The 26,202-nt window shown below is 43.7% G+C and overlaps 1 protein-coding gene across 1 annotated transcript; it reads left to right on the top strand.

Moving 5' to 3' along the window:
• Window positions 1–730: 730 nt before the first annotated feature.
• Fbxo28 (F-box protein 28) lies at window positions 731–26,202 on the top strand. The gene is made up of 5 exons (NM_001107203.3): window positions 731–1,012; window positions 12,758–12,867; window positions 16,603–16,741; window positions 24,768–24,963; window positions 25,430–26,202. Exons 1-5 carry the CDS (start codon window positions 746–748, stop codon window positions 25,822–25,824), a joined length of 1,107 nt encoding a protein of 368 aa, NP_001100673.1. The 5' UTR covers window positions 731–745; the 3' UTR covers window positions 25,825–26,202.

The following is a 26,202-nucleotide window of genomic DNA, read 5'->3' as shown; positions in this document are numbered from 1 at the left end:
TAGTCAGGTCTGGTAGCAAGTGCCTACCCACGAAGTTGCCTTGCTGGCCCACAGTTTTACTTTTTACTGTCTGTCTTCTTCCACACTTCCCTGTTCCCAGCTAATCTCTCTCTCTCTCTCTCTCTCTCTCTCTCTCTCTCTCTCTCTCTCTCTCTCTCTCTCCCCTGACTCTAAGGATTTGCCTACATGGGACATCTCATATAAAAGTAGCCATGTGGTATGTGACTCTGTGTTTTTATCTCATTAATGTGCTTTCAGGGTTTATCTGTTGTCTTGTAGTTTTTAAATAGTGGTGTTTTATTCCCTTTAATATGCTGAAATTATCACTATGACTTTCAGGAAATGCTGATCCAAATACAAATTTTCGTCTAAACTTATGAAGTGAGGATGACATGGTTTTTAATCATCCTTTGGCGAGTTGCTTTTAAGGAAAACTGTTCCACTGTCATTTATTTAATAGATCAGATGAAAGAGACTGTGTCGACCGCCTTTCTTGGAGTTTAAGGAATCGTTTCCACTCTAACAAGGCAGTCTCTGATTTTAGAGAGCTACAACGCCCACCTTTCTTGAAGTGTGCCCTATCTTCCCTCCTTTCCATTGGAAGTCGCGTCTCTCTCCTCCTGTCATCCCACCAGCTCCTCCCTCTCCTTAAGCTACCTCCGCCCCGAGGAGGCAGGAGGAGGAAGTGACGCACAGGAAGTGTCCTGATCCCCCTTACAGTGGAGGAAGGAATCAAACTCCCAAGATGGCGGCGGCGTCTGAGGAGCGGATGGCTGAGGAAGGAGGCGGCGGCCACGGCGACGGCGGCTCCTGTTCGGCCGCCAGCTCCGCTCAGCGACAACCCCCGACACCCCCGTCGCAGGCCCTGCAGCCGGGGTCTCAGGCACCCGCCGCGCCCGCGCTGGCACCGGACCACCTGCCTCAAAACAACACACTGGTGGCGCTGCCCATCGTAGCCATCGAGAACATCCTCAGCTTTATGTCCTACGACGAAATTAGCCAGCTCCGCCTGGTGAGGCTCCCGCGGGACCCCGCCTCTGCGCCCCCCGGCCCGAGGTCTGGGGAGGGCGGGCAAGGACAGCGCGTTCCTGGGGAGGGAGCCCCCGCCGGCTACGGGCACGGAGTGTGCTCCGGCCGCCGGGAAGTGTCCCTGGCGACCGTCGGCCCGGTGCTGCTGCACTGGCATCCTGACTGCCCGGCGGCCGAGGCTCCGTGCCTTGAGGGTCTCCTGGTCCCCAGCCTGGGACGCGCCCGTCTGCGAGAAGTAACGGAGTTGGGCTTGGTGCCCCTCCGCCCGGCTGGAGGGACAGGGATTCCCGAGGGGACAGGCGCCTGCCCGCCTTGACTCTAGCCCCTGCCGCCCTTTGAGTTCACTCCCAAGTAGGCGGACGATCCCAGCTAGGCTTGGGCTGTGTTGCAAGAATAGTGTATTGTTCCTCCAACCCAAGCTTCCTGGTTGAAAAGGATGAAGTAGGTTTGGTCTTTTCCCCTCCCCGGTGAGCTCCAGTTGAGGCTTCTAAAATTGCAATTGTGTTGTGGGTTTAACCCCCCAGAGCCTTAGTTGGCCACTAAGGTAGAGCCCTGGGAAATGACCAGTCCGGCTTTGCCTCCCTGACACCCCTGCCCAAAGCGGAGCAACTTGCCCCTTGACAAGCTACTACCCCCTCCCCCTGGTCTTACAATCTTTTTTTTTTTTCTTGATGTGCTTCAAGCCCACCCTCCTGCCATCGGAATGGTTTACTTATACCCTAAAAACAACACGTTATCCTCTCCAAGATTTAAAAAGAAAAGAAATTGCCTTTGGAATTTTACTATGTCCCAGAGGCTTGACTGAAGATTTGATGAATTCCTTGGTTCGGGAAGATATCTCACTTCCTTCCAGGGAATTTTTCCTTAAGTGGTTAGGAAATTGGAGGAGGTGGACATTTTGAAGTGATTGTGAGCCAGTTTCTGTGCAGTCACTAAATCTGCTCGGGATTGTTTATAAAAGGACAAAGACATCTTTCTGAATGTGCTATGGGTAGCAGTTTCTTATTAATCGATATGCCATCCTTTAGACCTATACTTCCAACTCTAAATTGACCGTAATTATGTTTCAAAGGAAAAGTCATCTTTAAAAACAGCTTGCTGTCATTCATTCAAACGCGGGGCAGGTTTTGTGTGTGTTTCCCCTACTGTAGAGTGGAAATTTTCATCTGTTGAGAGTAAGTATTTCAGAATACAGTGTCCTAGATTTTTCAGAGCATCATCCTGGAATTTCATGTGGAATCGTAAATAATTCTTTTATATTTTATAAAGAATGCTGCTTGACCAAAATTTATGCTGTATGTACATGGTGTTTGGCAATTGGTCGTACGTAGCATTTGATTGAATTGAGCCAGTCAGCCAGACAATGGCTTTGGAGAGCTTGGAATGTTCACAGCTTTGTTTTGTTTTGTTTTTGTTGTTGTTGTTAAATGTTGAGGAAAACTGGGTTTATTGGCTTGTTAGTCACTCTCCTCCCTTTTTTCATTCACTGTTGTTTGGTGTTGAGTGCTACTGTTTTGCCACCATTCTGGAGTTCAGCCTTGCATCTGCTAGACAAATGCTCTATGAACTTTAATTTTTCTTTCCTTTAAAAAAAAAGTTTAAAGAAGAGAAAATAGACTGTGCTTGGAGACCTGAGATAAAATGGGTCCCACAATTCTTTGACCATTGGCATCTCTTTCATGTGAAATGTATAGATGCATATTATATATCTTAAGCCTTTTCCCTGGCCCTTAGTGTTACAGATTTGTAATTTAAAGCATTTTTCTTAAGGAGCCCCTATAGGGCTCCTTTCCCAATCCCGACCAGGTTTATACCTACACATGTGGTTTTAGAAACAGCAGGCCCCGTCCTTTCTTTACCTGATGTTACTGGGTTTTTATGGAAATTAAGGTTTTTAGATTCATTGGTTTCAGAAAATACAATTCAGGTGACATAAAATACAGATGTACTTGCCTGTCACTAGGTGTTAGCATTAATTTAATTATGATCTTTTTGTGAAATTGATAGAGAAGAGAAATTGCCTCGTTAGGCTCCTTGTACAGATCTTTTAAATTGAAGTGGTTATTTCTACCTAAACCATTTGCCAAAAAAATCAAGAGACTTAAGTGTGTGCTGGCATCGCTATATATCTTGCCTACGTTCCTTTTATTGTGTTTTCTTGAGTCAGAGTAAAGCTGGCCAAGCTTGGAAGGGAGCAACGTTAAGAGCTCAGCTGGCTTCCATTCAGCAGCACTGTGACCCCTGGGCTAGTTATGCATTGCTGAGATAGACATCTTCTCTTTTTAATTCTTTCCCGGTTTTCTTTCTTGCCTTATCCTGAAAGAGATCAAGTTTCCTTACTCCTAGCACCTAACTTAAGTGGCAGGTACATAATTCAAGTACTTAATAGTCTCTACTTTTGTGAAAGATCTCTGACCTGAAGCTGCTTCAGTCACATTTCAGTTACTTGTTCAGGTGAGTTGATGATAGTCTTTGCCTCCTGTAACAATAAATAATTGTTAATTCCTATAATGTATTAAAGTGTATTTGGCTGAATACAGCTTTTCAAATGGAAAGGTGTGTACTCTCAGTTGGTTGCTTTCCCAGTAACATAGTCAGATTAGTACAGGAGCAGCTTTAGTGTGTAGAGCAGACAGACCCCTTAATAAGTACCTGAGATGCTTTGGAGCAAGTACCAAGGGTAAGAATGCAGATATTTCACCCTTCAGGACCAGAACAAACTTAACTTTGAACATGCTACTTTGTCTCATGAACCCAGGGAGAACTCCCAAGATAGTAGAGATGCTGTCATTGGTTCCCCTGTAATTCAAGTGGTGCTCATGGAAATACAGTGGAATTATTGGCATTTCAGAATGTAAATATGACTGTAACAAGAATTCTCTTGCTTATTATCTAGAATAGAAATTTCCAGTTAGCAACCAAGTACATAAAACCATGCTCCGTCCTGAGGTCTTTGCCTAGATGACTCTAGAGAGTTGAATCTGCTATTCATAGTTTCTTTCATGATTTTCCTTCCAGCATTAGAGACCTGAGAGTTATGGACTGGGTTGGTGGTAGGAAATCTAACAGGCAATGAAGACGCCTTTTCCTTTTGCTTTGAATTAGGCATCTTCTCTGCCTTGTTTCTCACTGCATCCTGGAAGTTCTGACCCTCTATGAGTCAGTAACCTTTATATTCTTTAAAAGCCATGATCCCAACAGTTTACCGTAGAAAATTTTATAAAGCACAAGAATACAAAGCGCACATCCATCAGCTGTCAAGGTAAGGATGCATTGTGATATTGCTGTATCGCTGCAGAAGCATCAGCTGGATACCCAGGAGCAGGTGAGGCTCCTCCTCCCCACACACAGGGCGGTAGTCCTCGGTATGGGGGTGCTCCTGTGTGTGGAGGGGTTCCTCCCACTTTCCTATGGACTCTCCATCTTACTAGGGGTTACTTAGGTAAAGCTGAGGGATTATAACCTTTTGAGGACAGTTCCTCCCTTCTACTAATTCTTCCTGATAACTCACAAAGTAAAGGAGTTCAGTCAGCAATCCTGTCACAGTGTGTTATGGAGACAAAATGGACATATTCTTCCCAATACATCTACAAAGAGTCAGAATAATGAAGCACAAAGCATAGATAAAAGTGTAGAAGGTAAGCGGGACCATGGTCAGCTACACAAACAGAACACTACCCGCAGAAAAACCTGCAGAGTGCTGAAGAAATGGGGAGGATTGGGATGACCTTAAATCTGGAAGGATAAAGTCTTAAATGTGCTGCTAGGTGGTTTCCACCTATACTTGAGCTTTATTCCACAAATAGTGACATATGAGAAACTTTTTGATGCTCTCCAGAATTGACAACCTTTGGTGAGCAGAAATGTGAATAAAGTGGCCTGGCGTGGCATATGCCTTTAATCCCAGTCCCCAGGAGGCAGAGACAGGCAGTTCGATGAGTTGGAAGCCTGCCTGGGCTACAAAGTGAGTTCCAAGAGTACACAGAGAAACCATGTCTTCAAAGATCAACAACAACCAAAAGAAAGAAAGAAAAAAAGGAAAGAAAGAGAGATGATAGAAAATTACCTATGTCTCAGCGTGCACATGTGCTGACACAGGTTAGCATGTATGCACATAAAACAGAAGAAGGATCAAACGTTTTTTAATTATTTTATAGAAGCCAGATGGGTTTGTATCCCCTATACTGTCATTTAGATCTCAAATGTCTCCCAAAAGGCCATGGTCTCTAGCTTGGCATTGATAAGAGCTGCCCACAACTTTTAAGAAGTAGCACCTATTCTCAGTGGAGCTGTAGCCTAAAGGGGATTCAGGAACCCTCATTCCAACAAATCTCGTTCAAGTCTGGTTTTCTGTTTTTCTGGCCCACTGAGTTTTAGGGTTGTTTGTATAAGCACAGACTTTAAAGTAAATGCTGGTGACCCTTGTGCACTGGGCTCTCTCCCCAGCTCTCCCAAGACCATTGTAAAAATGAACAATTCAAGCAAAGGATTTTTGCCTTTTTTTTTTTTTTTTTTTTTTGTCATTGTTGTTTGAAGTAGGGTCTCAAGTAGCTCAGGCTAGCTTCAGACTTGCTGTGTAGCCACGGGTAACCCTGAACCTTGGATCCTCTGAACCCTCCTGTAGGCTATTGTAAAAGAATTCTAATATGGTAATGATACAAAAGGAGTTAGAAATACTGCATGAAGTCCAGAGAAGAGTCACAGAAGGCTTTAGTAAGGTGCCATCACCTCACATTCTGAAGCCATGTTTTCTACAAGGGGAAACAGGAGCCTGTGTGCTCATCAGACTGTGATGGTCAGATGGTTTACCCGATCTTAAGTGCAAAATGCTAGAACCAGAAGCTTGGGAGAAACCTCTATTAAATGTTGTCTTTTGTTTCTCAAATGATTCGGTCTGTGTGCAGGGGCGATAATCTTAATACAGCGCCATGTTCGCTGTGTGAGAATCATATGGTTCACTTTGTTGAGGTGTTTGTTATTCGGGTTTCTGTCAGTGGAAGAAGCCTGGGGGAAGTTGACTAATGAGGACCGTGGCTTGTGGTGAGAGTCTTGGGGTTCTCATTCTTTTCTATGCAGGAACCTACACAGGTGCTAGTGCAGTGGTGTTTACTCTTGGTGGGTAAGGGGAAAAAGAGCCTGGGTGTCCACAGTCCCCTGACGACATCACCTCCAATGATCTACAACTCACTAGTAGGCCCTCCTTAAAGTTTGGACAACTCCTAACAGTGGCCTAACCAAGTCTTTAATGCATTTCAGATCCAAATGACAGTTCAAGGTGTGCAAGTACATCTGATTTCTTCTATGAAATAATACTTTGCATGTTTTGTGTGCATACGTGTTTACCTATGTAGGTAAACATACCTGAAGAAAAATACAGTCAGTGTCTAATCCACCTTATTCACCCTGTATCATTTGGGCCTTCCAGAGCCTGTGATAAGTAGAAATTTTCAGCGTATTGAACAAAATAGTTCTAAACATCTCACTTCTGTCATTGTGAAATAAAGGGGTTTTCTGCGAAACATATACAACTACTAAAAAAGTGATGCTTATAGATTGCCTGAAACATGAGAATTTTTTTTTTTAGGTTTTTAATTCGCCCTAGCATGAAGTTAATGTTTTACACGACTTTAAGATTCTTCTTTGTGTATATGTATGAAGGTGTAGTGTATCGACATGTCTGTGCAGGTGCACATATACACCAGTGCGTTCACGTATGTGCTTGTGAGTGTGGAAGCCAGTGGTTGACAGATCTGGTGGAGTTTTGGTTGACTTCAAACTAACAAAGGCTAACCTTGAGCTCAGGGTCCTCCTGCCAGTACCTCCCAAATGCTGTGATTACAAGCATGTACCACCACTCTTAGCTCAAGGAAAGAATATTTTAAGATTTACTTTACTTTTATTTATATGTGCATGTGTGTATCAGCCACATCTATGCGGGAGCTGTGGAGGCGACAAGGCATTGGATCCTTGAGCTGAGTTGCACGCACTTCTGACCCCTTATGTGGTGTAGGAACCAGACTCAGGTCTCCAGGAGAGCAGCAAGCACTGTAAACTGCTAAGTCATCATCTCTTGCTCCTCAAGACAAATTCTGAGAATAAGTTCTCGTATATAAATAAGATGGCCATTTTCAATGTCTCATTAGCGCACCCTCATTTTAACTGATGCTCACTTCCTTTACTGAGAGCAGTGCAGACCACAGAAAACCACCAAAAAGTCTTCTAGTTTGACTTTTGGGTGCTTTATAGGAGCTTGGGACAGACTCTTTCTAATTGTTTTCCTCAGGCTAATGTAAAATGAGTTTAAATTTTCTTTCAAGTAAATATCTAGGGGACAAATCACCCAAAATAGAATATTTCTTATAATTCTACCTGATGATTGAGGATTGTGGTATATGTAATATACTGGAGGCTGGAGAGACAGTTTAGTGCTTAAGAGCACTGGCTGCTCTTCCAGAGTCCCTAGGTTTGATTCCCAGCACCCATAAAACTGGCATGTCACAACTGTCTGTAACCCAGTTGCAAGAGATCTGATGCCTTTTTCTGGCTTCAAGGACACATGGTGCACAGACATGTGTGCAAGCAGATCACCCACACATAGATTACCGTGTACTAGCACAGGTACCATTGGACAGTGTAAGTAAAGTGGGGAGAATTGTCTTGGAAACACTAACATGCTATTAGTAAGACTTGGGAAAGGGAGGTCCTGAGAAAGTAAATAGGAAAGAAACCAGGCAGAATGGACAAGCTCATTCATTACTCACTTAGAGATGGTCCCGCCTGTCACTGCTTTACGGTACATCTGTCTGTACCGTACATCTGTCTGCTGTCTTCACAGGTGTGCTTGTTCTCTTTAGCACAAGCACACGAACAGTTTAAGTGCACAAGCACGGGCAAAGATGTAGCTTGCCTTTTCCTAACCCATTTGAAGAGCTCAAATAAGAAACAGACCTCTAAATACTTGTCTCAGAACCACAGTACCATCTACTTCCAGAGATTTGCACATTCCAGCTTATATTTAACCTTCTCGGTTTCCCTCAAAGTTAGCCTCTATAGTTCTTTTTTTTGGGGGGGGGGGGAGGAGCATCTTAGTTCTGATAAAGAATTAAATTCTAGGGGCTGGGGATTTAGCTCAGTGGTAGAGCGCTTACCTAGGAAGCGCAAGGCCCTGGGTTCGGTCCCCAGCTCCGAAAAAAAAAAGAATTAAATTCTAGAATATTCCACATTTTCATTCTTTTCTTCTATTGATTCTTTTGAAGAGTGTGGGGCATAGAACTTGTAAAGTCTGTTTCAAGTCAGGTATAGTAGCAAATAGTTATATTCTTAGCACTTGAAAAGCTGAGGCAGGAGGATTGCTCCAAGTTTAAATTCAGCCTGGGCTATTTACAGGACCCTGTCCCAAACAGTCCAAACAAGTGAAAAAGGAATGTCACAGACACTGCAGACTGTTGTTAGGAGTTTGAACTCAGCATTAACTCTGTAATGACAGCTTTTGAGTTATTTAGAGAAAAGCATCAAGTGCCTTTAAAAAAAAAAAAAAAACTATAGCGTACCAAAGAATGTTCTATTAAAAACTTAGCAGATTTATACAATTTCCTTATTCCAAGCTAGTGTTTCACAACTTAGCACTTATGAATAATCAGAGTGTATCTTGATGTGCTGTATATGTTACTGTGACATATGAGTTGCATCTGAATGTCTTCACAGCATCCTGAACAAAATTGAAGACTTCTAGGGTGGCATTTCTCAAGGCAGCTAAGGTGTCAGAGGAGAAAATGCCGCAAATGAAAGGCATCATGTATTGTCGTATAAGCAGCCACGTGTTACAGTGTGCACCTTAGGAGTCACTAAAGCTTGACTTGAGAGAGATGAAGGGAAAATTTCAAGTTTCACAGGTTTATTGTGCAGTTGCCTTGCACTGTAAGAAAGGCCATGATGACTGAGAAATCCAAAAAGATTTCTAAACAAGTGTATGTGAAAAAATTCATTACCACATTTAAGTTAAATGTGACTTTTGAAAAGGACAAATAAGAGGTTGGGGTTTAGCTCAGTGGTAGAGCGCTTGCTAGGCCCTGGGTTCAGTCCCCAGCTCCGAAAAAAAGAAAAAAAAAAAAAAAAAGAAAAGGACAAATAAGACATTTTAAATCCTGAAGGCACTAATATGTTAGGAAAACCTATATTCATTTCTAATTCTAAGACAGCAAGGATCAAAAAGCCCACGAGTGTCCTCTCTGTATAATGGTGAGTCTCATTAACTCCCTTGGGTATTTTGGGGGGTGGGGGTGTTTTTCCAAGAATGCTCATGTAGTGTTTATTTTTCCTTCTCAATAAAACTAGAAAAACTGGGACTGGAGAGACAGCATCAGGATCACTTGCTGCTCTTCAGGAGACCTCGGTTCTCTTCCCAGCTCATATATGGCAGCTCACGGTCATGCATAACTACAATTCCAGGGTATTGTCTGGCCTCTGTAGGCATCAGGCCTGAACATTGTGTACAGATGTATGTGCATGAAAAACCTGTACATGTAAAATAATTTTAAGCGATGGAAGCTGCTAATTAGCAGATGTATACATCTGTTATGTATGTTTGATTTTACACCTGACACATTTAAATTGACTGTGACTTTAAAAAACCATGAGCGCTGCCAAAAACTGTCTCCTCCATCATTGGGGTCGTGTTTCCAGCCTTAGCTCTTTTTTAAGTTGATGCATAAATCTTGTATATATTTGAAAAACTATTAGTTTGTTTACTGCAGCAGAGTCTCACTGTGCTGTCCAAGCTGGCCGGGACTTGACCTGTAGCCCAGGCTGGCCATAAATTCTACACTGGCTCTTCCTTCCAAATACTGACATTACAGGCATGTACATCATGCTTGGAGCAGGGTTGAGCAAATGTGTTGTGTCATGTCCAAATTAGGTTAAACATAGACCTCAAACCTTTGTAGTTTCTTTTATAGAGGAAAACTCTTCAATCTTTTCATAATGTGCACTGTACATGATGTGTGTCTGTAGTTATCTTGCATTCCAGGACTTCTATACCTCAGAATGGAGCTCAGTGACCATTGATGAGATGAGCCTTTTCCCCTCCACTCAACCCTTCTCAGCCTTTCCTTTACACCATTGTAGCCATTCCTGTGAGTCCTGATAGTTTCTAACATAGGCATCATCTGTGTTCATTATGTGCTGTATTTTTAATTTGTGTCTTAAGGAAACTACCAATTTGGTAGGATTAACATTATGATGTTAATAGCCAGAGAAACAACACTTTTCCCTTGAGCCTTGGAAAAATTATTGACATACCCCTAAATTCAGAACTACACTTCCGATGAGGCAGTTCGGGAATTGTTTGTGCTGTGTTCTGCACTCTGGGTGCTGTGCACTGTGTGCTGTGCTCTGCTCTGTGCTCTGTGCTCTGCTCTGTGTGTTGTGCTGTGTGTGCTATGCTGTGTTCTGTGCTGTGCACTGTGTGTTGTGCTGTGTGTGCTGTGCTGTGTTCTGTGCTGTGCACTGTGTGCTGTGCTGTGCACTGTGTGCTGTGCTGTGCACTGTGTGCTGTGCTCTGTGTGCTGCTCTGTATTGAACCCACACCTTTGCTCTACCACTGTGTTACCTCCTCACCCTAAGTTAGGTAATTTAGAGTTGCAAGTTAGTGTACATTGGCAACAGTGATTATTAAATTGTTTGCCATGGGGAAATTAATATCATCCAGTTTTTTAAAGATGACTTTGCCCCATTGTGAATCCTGAACAAAGGATACAGGATACGTGTGCCCTTTTTTGTGTGCATTGCCAGTGTTTATTGAGCAGTCATGAAAGGAGAAGGCTAATAAAGCACTGCGTGTCAGACGCTGTTGACTAATGCTCAATGTGGTTTTGATGTTGGCTTCTGTGGCACTGTTCTAATTTGTCTTTGTGACGTGGGTTGTTTTTTCTCTCTCCTGTTTTTGTCCTTTCTGTTAGCTTCCATCTACAGACATCAATGGAGGTGTCATTTATAAGCATTGGTTTATTTTGGTTTTTTTTGTTGTTGTTGTTGTTGTTGTTTTGTTTTGTTTTGTTTTGTTTTGTTTTGTTTTTTACTTTTACTGTTTCCTCTGAGATTCGTCCATATTGATCTCAGCTGTCTCCAGTGGGTTTCCAGAACACTTTTAGCCCTGATATTATAGAACCTACAAGAGTAACCAGCCAACAGCTGTCTCAGAATCTTTTAAAAGATCGAGGGTCATCTCTTTAGAATGATTTCTCATTTTCTGATTTCCAAGGTCAAGACTAGGGAAATTTCTTCTCACCTTTACCTGTACACCAGATGTGTCTTCGGAAGTATTTGCTTGGTACTTTGCTCTGTCCAACGTTTTCCTTTTGCAGACACCAAAGCCTGTAGTGCTGTATGCAGTCTTGGCTTTTGTTCCTTCAGAGCCTAATTCTAGTCATGTGCCTTTTCCCTTGGTTGACTTTTGTGTTTACTCAGGTTCTCGTCGTGACTCTCAAGTTGGTAAAGCACTCCTTATTGAATGTCTACATGATTAAGGAAAGACTGTGGAACCTTTAGAACTAGCTAGATCCAGTGGAACAAAACTTGTAGCAAATAATTTCAACAATACCTTCAAATTGTTACAGTAATTAATAATCGACTGACCTTGGGAGTGTGAATATGTGGTTGTTCAAAAAAAAAGTATTCAGTCTCAGAACTTAGCAATGTTGCAGGGTCTACAGAGACAAGAAATATCCTACAATAGTAGAGGGTTTTTAATAATTACCTTTGCTTCTGCTGAACTCAGTTCCTAGTCCAGGCACAGCACTCTGAAATCTTTGACTACTTATTTCACACGCTTTCTTGACTTCCATGGCATCTTGCCATGGAGGATGAGAACTTAGTCCTCTCTGTCTTCATTTCACACTCAAATACACTGTTTGTCCCTCACACTTCACAGAATACTCAGTACTCGTGTCGCAGTGATCTGTTTGTTGCAGATCAGAGTACTGAGTGTCTAAAGTGCTTTAGAGCCCACAGACCAAACCATCGCAAAACTTTTGGGGGAGGGGGACACTAGGTTTTACTCAGAAATATACAAATTAAATCAGCAGAACAGAGACTCCAAGTTCATCTTTTAAAAGAACTAACATTGTTATGCCTCAGTACAGAGTTTTTCAAAGGCATGTGTGACTTCATGTGGTTCTCCTTGCTGTCTGAGTTGTCGCTGGGCTAATCCACCACTCACCCTACAGACCAGGCTCTGGGGCTTTCCCGTGGCGCGCTGCTTCTGGTGGTTGCCTTTCTGAAGTGTATCACTAAGATGCTTTGGAGAACAGCAGTGTCTCATGTGCAAGCCTTGGACATCAGAAGCCAAAATCACTTGAAGAAATAAATTCTCATTGTGCTTAGATTTTTGGGATTGAAGTTTGAATTTACCTGGGGTTTATTTGTTTGTTTTTGATAAAAGGGAATGTTTCAAACTTAAAACTTTGAGGTACATCATTTACTGGTCTTTCATACTGCAGACAGGATATTCACTTTACACCTAAGTAAGCGGTACTGCTTGGCCCAAACATTAATATTTTCTTGGTGAGACAGCACAGTAATTAAATAGCACTGGTGACACTGGCAGTGACTCAGCTTACACAGCTCTGGGAACAGTACCAGCACAGAGACCTTCTTCCCACCCAAGTTCATCATTGATAGTTTTGTTGTTGGTTTTATTTATCTTTTAAATTCTGTCTCCCTCTGCTTATAGGTTTGTAAAAGAATGGACTTGGTCTGTCAGAGAATGCTGAATCAGGGCTTTCTGAAAGTGGAGAGGTACCATAACCTGTGTCAGAAACAAGTTAAAGCACAACTACCAAGGTAGGTTCAAGGTAGCCCCGGCCTTGACTCACACTGCGGCACGGTAGCTTGCTTGGTGAGCTTTGGTTTCTTGTTTTGTTTTTTTAGCACAGATTTTTTTTTCATATGTAAGTTTCAACTCTTTATAGTGAAGGACATCCCATGACAATAAACACTATCTCTTGTCATCTGTTCTTATTGCCATTTTGGTCAACATTTTATTGGTTGTAGCCAGGGCAAGAGGCAAAAACTGAGAGGACCTTAAGTGTCCCTCAGTGCCAGCATGATATGTTCTTGGATACAAGGAGCACACAGATAATGTATTGTTAGAGGCAGTAAGATCAGCAAGGATAGTGGGTTCTATGCACAGAGTGCATTAGTGGGTTCTAATGCACAGAGATCAACTAGAAGTATACTAGAAACGAATGATCTTCCCGGGCAGTGGCAACCCACACACTGAGAGGCTGAGCCAGGCGAATTCTTTTTTTTTTTTTTTTTTTTAGATTTATTTATTATATAAGTACACTTGTAACTGTTTTCAGACACACCAGAAGAGGGCATCGGATCTCATTACAGATGGTTGTGAGCCACCATGTGGTTGCTGATATTTGAACTCAGGACCTCTGGAAAAGCAGTCAGTGCTCTTAACCACTGAGCCATCTCTCCAGCACGCCAGGCGAATTCTTGAGTTTGAGGCCAGCCTGGTCTACAGAGCAAGTTCCAGGACAGCCAGGGCTACATAGAGAAACCCTGTCTAAATTTTTTTTTTTAAAAAAAGAGGGCTGGAGGGGTTGGGGATTTAGCTCAGTGGTAGAGCGCTAAGGCGCTGGGTTCAGTCCCCAGCTCCGAAAAAAAGAAAAAAAAAAAAAGAGGGCTGGAGCAGTTACAAACACTTGTTCTTAACTTGTCCAGCCTGAGTTGGATTTCTAATATCCAAAAGCAGCTCGTCATTGTCCATAACTTCAGTTATAGGGAACTCCACCCTTTCCTCTGACCCACAGATACACATGCAGGCACAAGACCCACAAACACAAATCTTTACTAGGGAACAAGGCACAGGCAGTGCTGTACTGGTGTGCACTTCTAATCCCAGCACTTGGAGGTAGAGGCTAGTGAGTCTCTGTGAGTTTGAGGCCAGCCTGCTCTATGTAGTGCATTCAAGGACAGTCAGGATTCTGTGCATAGAGCCTGTCTTGGAAAAAAAAAGGATCAGAAATTCAGGGCCAGCTTTAAGTAAGCAAATTTCAGGCCAGCCTGCATGAAACCCTGTCTCTAAAAAAGAAAGAAGGAGAGGGCTGGAGAGATGGCTCAGTAATTAAGAACATTGACTGTTCTTCCATAGGATCCAGGCTCCATTTTGAGCACCCACACGGCAGCTCACAACTGTCCCTAATTCCAGTTCCAGGGGATCTGATGCCCTCATAGACATGCAGGCAGAATACCAATGCACATAAAGTAAACAAATTATTTTTTTTAAATGAAAGAAAATAGACATGAGAAAACACAAATAAATAGGCACGTATGTTTGTGGACTGGAAGATTTTATATTGTTAAATGCGACAGTATTCCTCGAGTCTTTCTGTAGTCCTGTACAGTCCTGAGCAATCTTATCTACACAACCTTATATTTGAGAATTTGGACAGCTAATCTTAACATTATTGTGGAAATATAAGAGACCCAAAATAACTAACACAATTTTGAGTCTTAGTGTTGGAAGACTAATACTTCCAGAGTATAAAACATAGAACTAAGGTACAGTGATCAAAACAGTAGGGCACCAGACTCAATGACGGAGATCAGTGGGATAAAATAGATCCTAGTACACGTACTTGGTTTTCAGTAGGGTGACAAGACAGTTCAGTTGGGGAAAGAATGGTGTTTCCTAAAAGTTGGCCAGGCACAGTGATGCATGACTTCAGTCTCAGCATTTGGGAGGCAGAAGCAGGAGAAGCTCTCATGAGATCAAAGCCAGCCTGCTCCACATAGTAAGCGCTGGGACATCCAAGATACACAGAGAGAGCCTGTCTCAGGAGGGGGCGGGGGGGAATAGAGAGACTTTGGGGCCAGCAAGATTGCTTACAGGTAAGGGTGCTGATGACCTGAGTTCTGTCCCTAAAATGTACATGATGCAAAGAGAACTCATTCCCACAGGTTGTCCTATGATCTTCATATGTGCACGCACACACACACACACACACACACACACACACACACACTAAATGTTTTTTTTAAAAATGGAGCTAGAACAAAAGCTTGTGCATATAAAACTGGTTAGTGCCAAACCATATAGAGAAAGGACTGCAGCTGACTGTACTTGTTCGAGAACCCTAAGGGAACATAATGTTATAAGCATGGCATGGTACACACTTCTAATTTCAGAACTCAAGAGACTGAGGCAGGAAAATCGGAAGCTTGAGGCCTTCCTGGGCTACAGAGCAAGTTTGAAGCTGGCTTGAGCTGAGTGCTGAGACCTGTCTCGAGAAGACAGACGGGAGCCTAGAGAGGGCCCAGCAGCTCAGAGCGCTTGTTGCCCCTGCAGAGAACCAGATTCAGTTTCTAGGAGCCACATGGTAGCCCCCAACCTTCTGAAACTCTAGGTCAGAAGGAATCCAGCACTTCTCCTGACCTCTGTGGGTACCAGGCATCCACATGGTGCACATAAATACATGCATACAAAACATTCATAACATAAAATTAAATAAATGCTTTTGTAAAAGACAAGATGAACAAAAAGAGATAGCCAAGTTAAAAGTAAAACAGACATCACATTAAAGTAGTTTGCCTCAAGTGTGTATTCAAGAGAAATTAAAATGTGTATCCATAAAAAACTTGAAGGCAAGGACTGTTTATAGCTCAGTGGGACACGTGACTAGCATGTACACCTGATGTGGTTTCCAGCACAGCCAAAACACACTGCACACAGATGTTCTCGGGATCTTTATTCATAACTGAATGTAGAAACAATCCAGATGTGTAGGGGGCGGTGTCGGTAGAAGGGGCTGTCACTCAGCAGCGGGAAGTCCCTGCTAGAGCAGCAGTAACCTGTGAACACCACCAAGTGTGAGAAGCCAGGCACTGAGGGCTGCCCAGCATGGCCCACCCCCTCCAGTGCTCAGAGTAGACACTGTAGACACAGAAGGATGTGAAGGGTTGGCAGACGGGTGTACCTCATGGGGTCCGGGCTGTGCTGAGCTAAGAGAATGGGAATGGCTCTGCCCCTCTAAATACACAGCCCACTCTGAATGACTACATACTAAATAGGGTGTGGTACTGCTCAGTCTATGCACAGTGGCTCCTAAGTAAAAAGATTCTGAATTTTACAGTGATCAAAATCAACTGTTAAAAAAATTAAAGGAGCCAAGTCTTATGAGAAAACCACTTACACATGTATATGCGTTTAATTCCTTTACCTAACATGTTTCTCTGATTCTGATAATTATTGGGCTTAGTGTAGCCCACAAAAGAAATCTGATGTTTCTACGTATGTATGTGTGTGATGGTGGGTTCAAACCCAGGGACTCAGAGACACTGGGCAAATGATCTACCACTGAGCCATCACTGTGTCTTCAAAGTGATTTTTTTAAACAGATGTCTTATTAGCAGTGGTTCTTGTTAAAGATAGCTGAGCATCACGGTTATGGCCCTGCTCCTAGTGTCTGAACCAGCATGAAGTCCGTCTGTTTAAGACACCCTGATAGCAAGCCCTTGACTCTGAGCTGCTGCTGTACTGGTTGACTGACTCTTCCGTTATTTTAGGAGGGAGTCAGAAAGGAGGAACCACTCTTTAGCTCGCCATGCAGACATCCTTGCTGCTGTGGAAACGCGGCTGTCACTGTTAAACATGACCTTCATGAAGTATGTGGACTCCAACCTCTGTTGCTTCATCCCAGGAAAGGTAACCGGTGCTACACACCCAGAAGCTGGCCGCTCAGTGCAGACGGAGTGCAGGCAGAGACTGACGCACTGTTTGGGATATAGAACTACTTAACCTGAAGGAGTTTCTATTAGTGGCTATATTTAACTTTTTGTACCGTTTTTAAATGTATCATTCATGTGACCCTAACATTTAAAATTCTAATTATAGAATGCAAAAAAGAAGTGAAAGGCTTGGTAAGGGCTCATAGTTAAGGAAACATTTGACTTTTACAGTCAAAATATTAGAATTGCTGCATTGAACAAGACAGAGGCTATGCTGTCTTCCAATTGTTGCCGTCTGTGGGAAGGTAGGGCAGAGGGTATGCTGGGCGTGGTTTTATTTGAGAAGTGCTTTGAAATGATAGACTTAGAAGTTTTCAAATTTGACCAGCAATATTTGTTTTGTGGCAATACACCACGGCAAAGGAGTGGGCCCCTTTACCACACTAAGTATAGCATTGAGTTACTAAATGAGTTCCCCTCCCCTACCACACACTACATGGCCTGAAACTTCAGGACTGTCTTCATGTCAAGTTCAGTGTGGATTCGAGTGAGCTATAGAAGCGGTGGAAATGCATTTAAAGAACATTTTGCTTCTTAGACTGGCAAAAGCGTCCTTTCCGTGGTTAGAACTTCTTAATACCTAATGAGTTTATTTCCATAAACAGTTTACAGAGGCAATATCATATGTAGATACTGTTTGCATTCTTTTTTTTTTTTTTTAAAGATTTATTCATTTATTATATATAAGTACACTGTAGTTGTCTTCAGATACACCAGAAGAGGGCACCGGATCTCTTTACAGATGGTTGTGAGCCACCATGTGGTTGCTGGGAATTGAACTCATGACCTCTGGAAGAGCAGTCGGGTGCTCTTAACCGCTGAGCCATCTCTCCAGCCCTACTGTTTGCATTCTTAGTTTGCAATAACATCTTTCTTGGTGGCTTATAATTTTATTTCACTTCCTTGTTTATCTCTGCTTCTTTATATGACCCACAAATGCTTTTTTAAGATACTGTGAAAGCATGACTACCTAACAGTTTCAGGTTCAGATTAATATACCATATCTTATCCGTTTATAGTCTTTAATTCTTTATGTGCAACTGAAAAGTCCTTTGAGTCCAGTAGATAGTTGTCACTGCAAGTCTCATTTTTAATAGACACATCCGAGACACAACTTCCAATCTCCTCCCATCAGAGAACGAGCAGCCAGTTGTGACAGACAGTTTGTGGCTAGATTGGGGGCCTGTAAAGATGAGTCTTGTGTATCTGGCCTTACAGTTGCTGCCAGTTTTGGTGTGGGTTCACATGGCTGAAACAGACGGGTCAGCCTGAGCAACTGCAGTGGAGTCCAGTTGAGTCCCAATCCTTTCGGCAACGGCTCCTCAGTACTGAAGCAGCAGGCACTAGTAAACATATTGAGGCTTGCGATGCTGTGTCCTCAGCACTGCTAGGCAGCCCCCTGGCTTGACCTTCATTCGTCCACAGTGGAGCTCACCAGAGAGGAACTTTCTATGACCATCACCTCGGAGTAGGGGTTTCCTCTGTCCCCTTTCTTGCCAGTGCTGTGCTGTGTGTTTGAGGAGAGCACCTTCCTGTGCATTTCCTTCCTTGCATTCCCATCCACGAATGGCAGGTGGGACAGACTTCACTGTCCTCACTCATTGGGACAGACTTCACTGTCACTCATTGGCAGGAAACCAAGGCCTAAGGGAAGCTGTTGGTGCAGGGCTGACTCCAGCGTGTGGTCTCGCACCCCCACTGCCTGCTCACGGCCTTCTGCACCGCAGCCCATTCCTCCACAAGGGCTTTCTCCTCCAGCAAAGAAGTACTTGACTGGAAAGAACCAAAAATGTTTTTATTCAGATAAATGTTTTATCATACTTGGATTTCTGTTTCTTAAAATGAGCTTTAATAGCTTATTCTAAAACAGCAGGATATATACTCCATAATTGTTATTTAAGCCAGGCCTGGTGGCACACACCTTTAACCCATCAGTGGAGATGCAGAGGCAGGCAGATCTGAGTCCAAGGGCAGCCATAGCTAATCTGAGAAACCAAAACAAGCAAAAAGCACTCAAAGAAAGTTACCTTAACAAGCTTAGTTTAGACTGTTTCATAGCCATTCTCTTTTTAAGGATTTCTTATCCTTAGACATAACCGCATACTCTCTTCAAAATAACAGAGTATAGCGTTTAATTTCTAGATGCTGAACTCAGAACTTTGCATTCTCTGTGCATCACTGTACCCAGTCCCCAAGATGAATAAACTTAAAGAGAAAGGGTTCATTCTAACCTGTAGGTTTCAGCTTTCTGTCTACAGTGGCTTGGCCTTGCTGTGCAGCACAGCACTGAGGAGCTTGGCCAGTGGAGGCCGCTGTGTACAGGAAGGGAAGAGGAGGCCATCTTTGAAGGGAGCGGTCACAGCAGCCCCTTCGAGGATACATCCCTAATGAATGACTTAAGTCCCTTCCACCAGGCTTCACCTCCCAACAGTTTTACACCTAACTAAGGACCAAGCCTTTCATACGAGGGGCTCTGGAAGTCACTCTAGAGAGAAACATTAATAAACATTCTAACAAATTCTCTTCCTAACATGTAATCTTGGCTTAGTATATAATTTGTTGCCCACTAAGATGACATTCCTTTCCATTATTAGAATAGATCCATTTCGCTGGAAGTGAGCTGTCCAGTCAGCACTTTGTTAGTTGTGTAAGAGAAGAACCATATAATTTAAATTAGGTTGCCAGACAGCACAGTATTGGGATTTCACCACTGAGGAACTCATGCAAGGAATAAAAGTGTGAGATAAGAAAAGTTATTCAGGGGGCTGGGGATTTAGCTCAGTGGTAGAGCGCTTACCTAGGAAGCGCAAGGCCCTGGGTTCGGTCCCCAGCTCCGAAAAAAAGAACCAAAAAAAAAAAAAAAGAAAAGTTATTCAGACAAACACATGCTTTATAAGGGATAATTCAGAACCACTTTGACTGTGGAAGACATTTTTAAAATTAAAAGAGTTGGAAGCGTGAAGTTGATTTAAAGGAGTCCTGAGTGAAAAGACAGAGGTAGGTAACATGAAGATGGGAGTAGGAAGGTTCCTGGTGATGGCTCGCCCGTAGGTTCTAACAGATAAACGTTCGCCCACAGATGCTTGGAGGCACAAGGGGTCAGTGTTACTACTTTGCAGTTTGAACGTGGGATAGTGATTCACACTGGGGCTGTGCCACACTTTTAAACGCTGAGACGTTTCTGGTAACTTAGCGTAAGGCCCTGGTAGGATTTTGTATGGGGTGTATTACTTGAAAGTCATACAGACAGCTGTTAAGAGAGCCTACATGAGGCCTGCTGTCTTTCAGTACATCTCAAATGATATGTTTGTTTTGGTTTTGTTATTGTTGCTTGTTTACTTTGATGTGGGATCTCCACGTTGACTCTATTCAGCCTTGGAACACTAGGTCACAGGTGTGTTCCACCAGGCTCCAGAGCAGTGTATGAGAGGCGACCAGATGTGCTCTGAAAACGAACTAAGTTTTTGAAGGGTTTTTAAGACCAAACACCTTTAAATCACAGCACTTGGGAGGCAAAGGCAAGAAGATTTCTGTGAGTTAAAGGTCAACCTAGCCTACATATCAAGTTTCAGACCAGCCATGACTATGTAGATCCTCTCTCAAAACAAATAAATGAATAAAAGAATTTTTTTTTAAGATTTTAATTTGTGGGGCTGGAGAAAGGGTTCAGCCGTGGCTATGGAGTGAGACCCCGTCTCAAAACAATCAGACAGATCCAGATTCAATTCCAAGCACCCATGTGGTGTACACATGGTGTACCATATGCATGCAGTACCCACATGGACCTGAAGAGGGCACCAGAACCCTGAGAATGGGAGCTGCAGTCAGGTGGTAGCCACCATAGGCTGGCTGCAGGGAACCAAACCTTGGTCTTCTATGGGAACAGAAATGTTGTTAAGCCTTCTGCCATCTCTTCAGCCCTGAACTACATTTTAAATGTAGTGAATGCTGTGCTCTCTCAGCCTGTGCCCTTGCAGCTGCCTGGCCGAGTGGACAAAACACGCAGTGCTGCCACGCAGTGCTGGGCTTTGGTTTGCTTGTCTTCCATCATACCGTCTGTTCTTGACTGTTAGAGGAGAGAAGTCACTTGAGAGTTTACTGAAAACATAGGTTATCCCACAGCACTAACATCTCTGTATAATAAGGTTTGAAAAGGTGAGCTTTCCTAGAAGAAACTTATATGCAGAGAGATACTTTGTTATGTGTAGAGAACTGAATAGAATAAAGGTAAAAATGTTTGATAGTTTAGTTTACAAGTATAATTTAATGTCTGTTAGCCGTACCCTTTGGTATGTCCTGAAAAACATTAATGATACTCTGTTTGCTTTGGTTGTTGGCTTTTGTCTTTACTTTGACAACAGGGTCTCACTGGGTAGCTCTGGCTGGCCTCAGACTCAAAGACCTGCCTGCTTCTGCCACTGGACGACTGGGGTTAAAGCCAGGCTACCATGCCCAGCTGATGCTTGTTCTGTGCGCATACCGTAGACTAAATGCTGGAATGCGGATCACACATGCTAATACCCATCTTGTCACCTGTCCATTCCCACCTTCTGCCTGTCTCAGCTCCATTGCTTTACTTTTCCTTGTTTGGTTGTGTTCGTGTATTCATTCATCAGTGCCTGTTCAAACAGGATCTCATTGTGTAACTTAGCCTGGCCCTAGACTCTCGGTTTTCCTGCCTTAGTCCCTTGAACACGGAGGCTTCGGGCTTGGGCTACCTAGCATACTGACTCCATTATTTCTTCATTCGGGTGTTGACAAGCCTTCTGCCTTACCCGTCTCCCTTGCTTGCTGGACGTTTACCATTGAGGTTTCGTGCCTTCAGTAGACTGCCCAGACCATAGACTAAAGCAGGCCATAGCTCTGCCTCTGTGTCTCACAGCGCATGGAGCTCTAATCCGTCTGCTGCGAGCTCGTTGTTCTGAGTCGTTCACTCAGTTATTGCTGGGTAGGAGCTGGCTTCCCACACCTGCACAAAATGAAGTCACTTTAGACTGACTGTGGTACCAATGTTAATCTACCATGCATGTATATATAATATCTGAGATTTAGCCATAAGACTGAGGATACTTGATTAAACATAGAAGAAGCACATGTAAGAATTGTGTATTTTGAGAAATTACTCTCAGTAGTCATCTTGTTAAGTCTTGAATTTTGTGTTCAAAGCAACCAGCCCTCTAAAACCCATGTTCTTAATTTAACATAACATGTAGCTTGCCCCAAAACAGTTTCATTTGGCTAAGTCACTATTACACAGGACAAATATTTGATTCCTGTCATCCCTTATTTAGTTACTACTCAGAAGCAGTTGGCATGTTCCAGTCATTGGGGAGCTCCCTGTATCCAGTAGTGAGCTGGCTGTGATCTCTTCTGTTAGCTTACATATTATGAGGAAGACAGACTAACAGAAAGGTGTGTTTACAGTGTGTAGTTTTCTAAAGAGAAAAAACTGATGAAGCCAGGAGGTAGTGGCGCACTCCTTTAATCCCAGCACTGGGGAGGCAAAGGCAGATAGATTTCTGTGAGTTGAGGGCCAGTCTTGTCTACAGAGTTCCAGGACAGCCAGGACTACACAAAGAAGACGTGTCTCAAAACAAAAACAAACAAAAAAACTTTGGTGAGGATGTTTATATGATTTAACCTGGAAGAATGTCCAGAGGTGAAGATGTTATGGAAAAGATATACAAGGAAAACACTCTAGAAAAGGGATCAAAAGATCAGAATATACAAAAGCCTGGGGACAAATTAAAGCAGAGGGCATGATTTTGAGATGGCATAAAAACAAACAAAACCCAAAAATCAACTGTCACAATGTTTTTCTTACTTATAACCCACATGTACTGCTTGGACACAAACAATTTTAATAAAGTGACTCATTTAACCTAGCCCAAGAATGTAAAATATCAGTCAACATGAACAATCTTTTACAAAGCTGGACTCCTGCCTTGGATTTCTTAAATTTTTCTATATATACTCTTTGAATGTATTCAGAATATGCAGAGTCCGTGTGTGTTACTAGCACTGGTGACTGTTGCCGAAGGGTGTGGGATCCTAGTTGTGTCTTAACATTTTTTGTGTGTGTCGTATAAAGTACTCCATTTGCAGGCCTAGATTTCCTCTCCGACTTCAGGGAGCCAGTCCTGTCTCCTCACTCGATGTCACAGATGTCTAAGAGCTTCCTGGCCCTTCTCTAATGCTTCCCTGTGCTCTTTCCTCCGCTCCCTCTCTTTACTTTGTGACACTATTCAGCCTTGGGGCAGGGGAGGCAGGGTTGTTTGTTTTGTTTTTCCTTTCCCAAGCCTCATAAGAATAAGAATCTTGTTATGGAGACAGAGTCTCACTGTAGCCCTCACTAACCTGAAACTTGCATGTAGAGGCCAGGTGGCCTCAGCCTCAGAGACTGACCTGCCTGTGCCTCCTGAGGGCTGAGAGTAGCAGTGTGCACCCCACGCCTGGCTGTCATCCATGTTCACTGGTTTTACACCAGTGCTTTGAAATGTTGTAGAAATACTTGTGTTTATTTTAAACTATGCTTGCAATTAGTCCAAGAAAGGGAACTCCATTTTACTCTTACTGGCTTTCTAGCATGATACTTGAATGGCCTCCTGAAAAGTTAATGTTCTTCTGACATGAGCCTGTGTGGAATAGTAATGGTAGAGACACAGCACCAGCCGTTGGGTCCTTGGTTGCACCCTTGACTCCTAGGTCCTTATGTTCTCCCTTTGTGGGCTCAGACCTTTTTGGGCTGTTCTGAACCCACCCATATATGCAGTTTGTCTCCTGGACTCCTGACCTGGCTCTGGCTGCTGATTGAATGCAACACAGTGTGTCTGCCTGACACCCTGCTTCACCTCATTCAGTTTCTTTCCATGCTTGCCCACAACACTGGCCACTTGGTGAAGTCATCACTGTACAAAAGAGCGTCTCCTTGAACCTAGTGTAGAACAGCAAGGGCTGGCCTAGGCATTGTGTTTCCCTGTAACTAGTAAGTATTGTACGTGTGTTCTTATCAAGAAGAGAAGGCAGATTACAAGACTGACCCAGGGCTAGAATAAATGCAGTGAGAGGACTATGTATGATTCAAGGAGGTTTGAGACTGGATGGTTTGCCTGAGAGCCCCAGGTCTCACGGGATGAAGTCTCATTGCAATAGACATTATCTAGACTGTGGTCCTCAAAGACATGAGTCACTGTTTCCAGGTCTGTGTTGAAGCCCTTGAAGTGTGAGCAGTGCCCTCCCGGGGAGTAGAGCTGAGAGCACACGTGGCGTAGGCCATTCGGTTACTGTTCAAGTTGGGGAGGAGGGAGTTAGGCCACTCATTGAGCACGTTTCTTCTCCAGGGCTGGCAGCTTCCCCATTGCAGTTGTCACTAAACTTAAGAAAGCACATTCTGCTGCCCTCTCGTCACGATGGGAAAGCGTGGTCTGAAAACTCATTCCAAGCTGTGTCAGCTCCTAGAGAAACAACGTTTTAAGGGATGAAGCCTGTGGTGGCAGCACCCAAGAGAAAGGAGTCAGACCAAGTCCTTGGGAGCTGGGGACAGACTTGGGTTTGGACTGCAGCTGTGGGTGATCCTTTGCCCTCCCACTACTCCAGGCAGAATTGAATGCCCATTTGGTTCTCTAGCTTCTTTGGCAAGCCGTGCAGCTCTTCTCGTCCAGTGTGTGTGGTGTCTCCCAGATGTTCTGACCCACCTCGGGCAGGCAGGGGCTGCATCTCACTTGTTTTGACTCTGGCTTCTGCAGCACCCTGAACAGTAGATATGCTTATCACTAAGTCTAAGCACAGAATACTGTAGGAAGGTCCAAAGCCTGTGCTGCGGGTTCTCCAGGCAGTGACTTCAAATGCCTTAGTCCTCACGGCAACTATAAGACGGTAACCTTGCTATTTAGCTAATCTCTTTTTTAAACTTCAAAAAGTACTAATGAGAATTCATGTTGTAGGTGATTGATGAGATTTACCGTGTACTGAGATATGTCAATTCTACCAGAGCCCCTCAGCGAGCTCATGAAGTCCTGCAGGAGTTGCGGGACATCTCCTCCATGGCAATGGAGTACTTTGATGAGAAGATTGTTCCGATCTTGAAGAGGAAATTGCCAGGATCCGATGTGTCTGGAAGACTCATGGGCTCTCCTCCAGGTATGCTTGCTTGCTTGCTTGTTTTCGCTTTTTCAGACAGGGTCTCGGTGTGTATTTGTAGCCTGTGCTGGCCTCAGGCTTGAGTGATGCTCATGCCTTCGCCTCTCAGGTGCTGAGAGCATGGCTGTGCAGCACCATCACAGCCGCTCTCTGGAGCATCTTGATGACGTCTTCAGTGTCTAAGAACCATCATGTAGAACTTCATAGCATCTTTATCTTTCGTTTACCTGTGCTGAGGATGCTTTGTACATGTCTTCCTGTAAGGCTACGTCCCCAGTTCCCTGTTTCTTGGGGTTTTGGTTAAATTATGCTCTCTAGACCATGTCATGCCAACTCTTTGTATGTGACCACAACTGCTGACTTAAAGTGAATTTTCTATTGTAATAAACCCAAGAACCTAAAGTGAGCTAGACTGTTCCCAGTAGGAAACAGGAATGATTCGCCTTTTTAAATGCTTTCTCCACAGTTCCCGGACCATCCGCAGCCCTGACAACCATGCAGCTCTTCTCCAAGCAAAACCCGTCCAGACAAGAGGTTACCAAACTGCAGCAGCAGGTCAAAACCAATGGTGCTGGCGTGACTGTCCTCAGGCGTGAGATTTCTGAGCTCCGCACCAAAGTGCAAGAACAGCAGAAACAGCTGCAAGACCAAGACCAGAAACTGCTAGAGCAGACCCAGATCATAGGCGAGCAAAACGCTCGGCTGGCGGAGCTGGAGCGGAAGCTCCGAGAAGTCATGGAAAGTGCTGTAGGAACATCCTCAGGGTCCGGGCAGAGCGAGGAGTCTCCTCGGAAACGAAGGAAGGCAACAGAAGCCATAGACTCACTTAGGAAATCCAAACGACTGCGGAATAGGAAGTAAACTGGAATATGGCTCTAGCTCCAGAGGAAGACATCCATGGCTGAGAGTTTAAGCAGTTACTCCTGTCAGGATATCGGAGCAACATGGTGTCCCTTAGGCTTCCAGGCGATCAGACACAACTTACACTTGGCTCTTGTGGTTGGCATCCTCCGCGCTTCTCTGTGGCGCTGATGCACAGAACCCTCTTTCCTTGCAATAGATTTGTACTAACCGTGCCGTTCTGTCATGTTGTGGGAGGGCTAACCATGTTCCTGTGCAGGTGATGTGTTACGTTTGTTTGTTTCTGCATATATGCACATTACATGCGGATTTTAAACAAGCCCATTCTTGACAGACTAAAAGTTAAGTTAATACATAAAATGTCCTGTTCACTTGAAA

The sequence above is a fragment of the Rattus norvegicus genome, chromosome 13 (assembly GCF_036323735.1).
Source record: "Rattus norvegicus strain BN/NHsdMcwi chromosome 13, GRCr8, whole genome shotgun sequence".
Classification (NCBI taxonomy): Eukaryota; Metazoa; Chordata; class Mammalia; order Rodentia; family Muridae; genus Rattus; species Rattus norvegicus.
Note: the sequence above shows the minus strand (reverse complement) of the source record. Positions and strands in the feature narration are given on the sequence as shown.

What these genes read in the sequence shown, in the direction of transcription:
- Fbxo28 (NM_001107203.3), top strand. Translation starts at nt 746, where the DNA reads ATGGCGGCGGCGTCTGAGGAGCGGATGGCTGAGGAAGGAGGCGGCGGC. An exon ending in AAATTAGCCAGCTCCGCCTG is followed by an intron (nt 1,013 to 12,757) that starts GTGAGGCTCCCG and finishes CTCTGCTTATAG; the next exon opens with GTTTGTAAAAGAATGGACTT. An exon ending in ACTCATGGGCTCTCCTCCAG is followed by an intron (nt 24,964 to 25,429) that starts GTATGCTTGCTT and finishes CTTTCTCCACAG; the next exon opens with TTCCCGGACCATCCGCAGCC.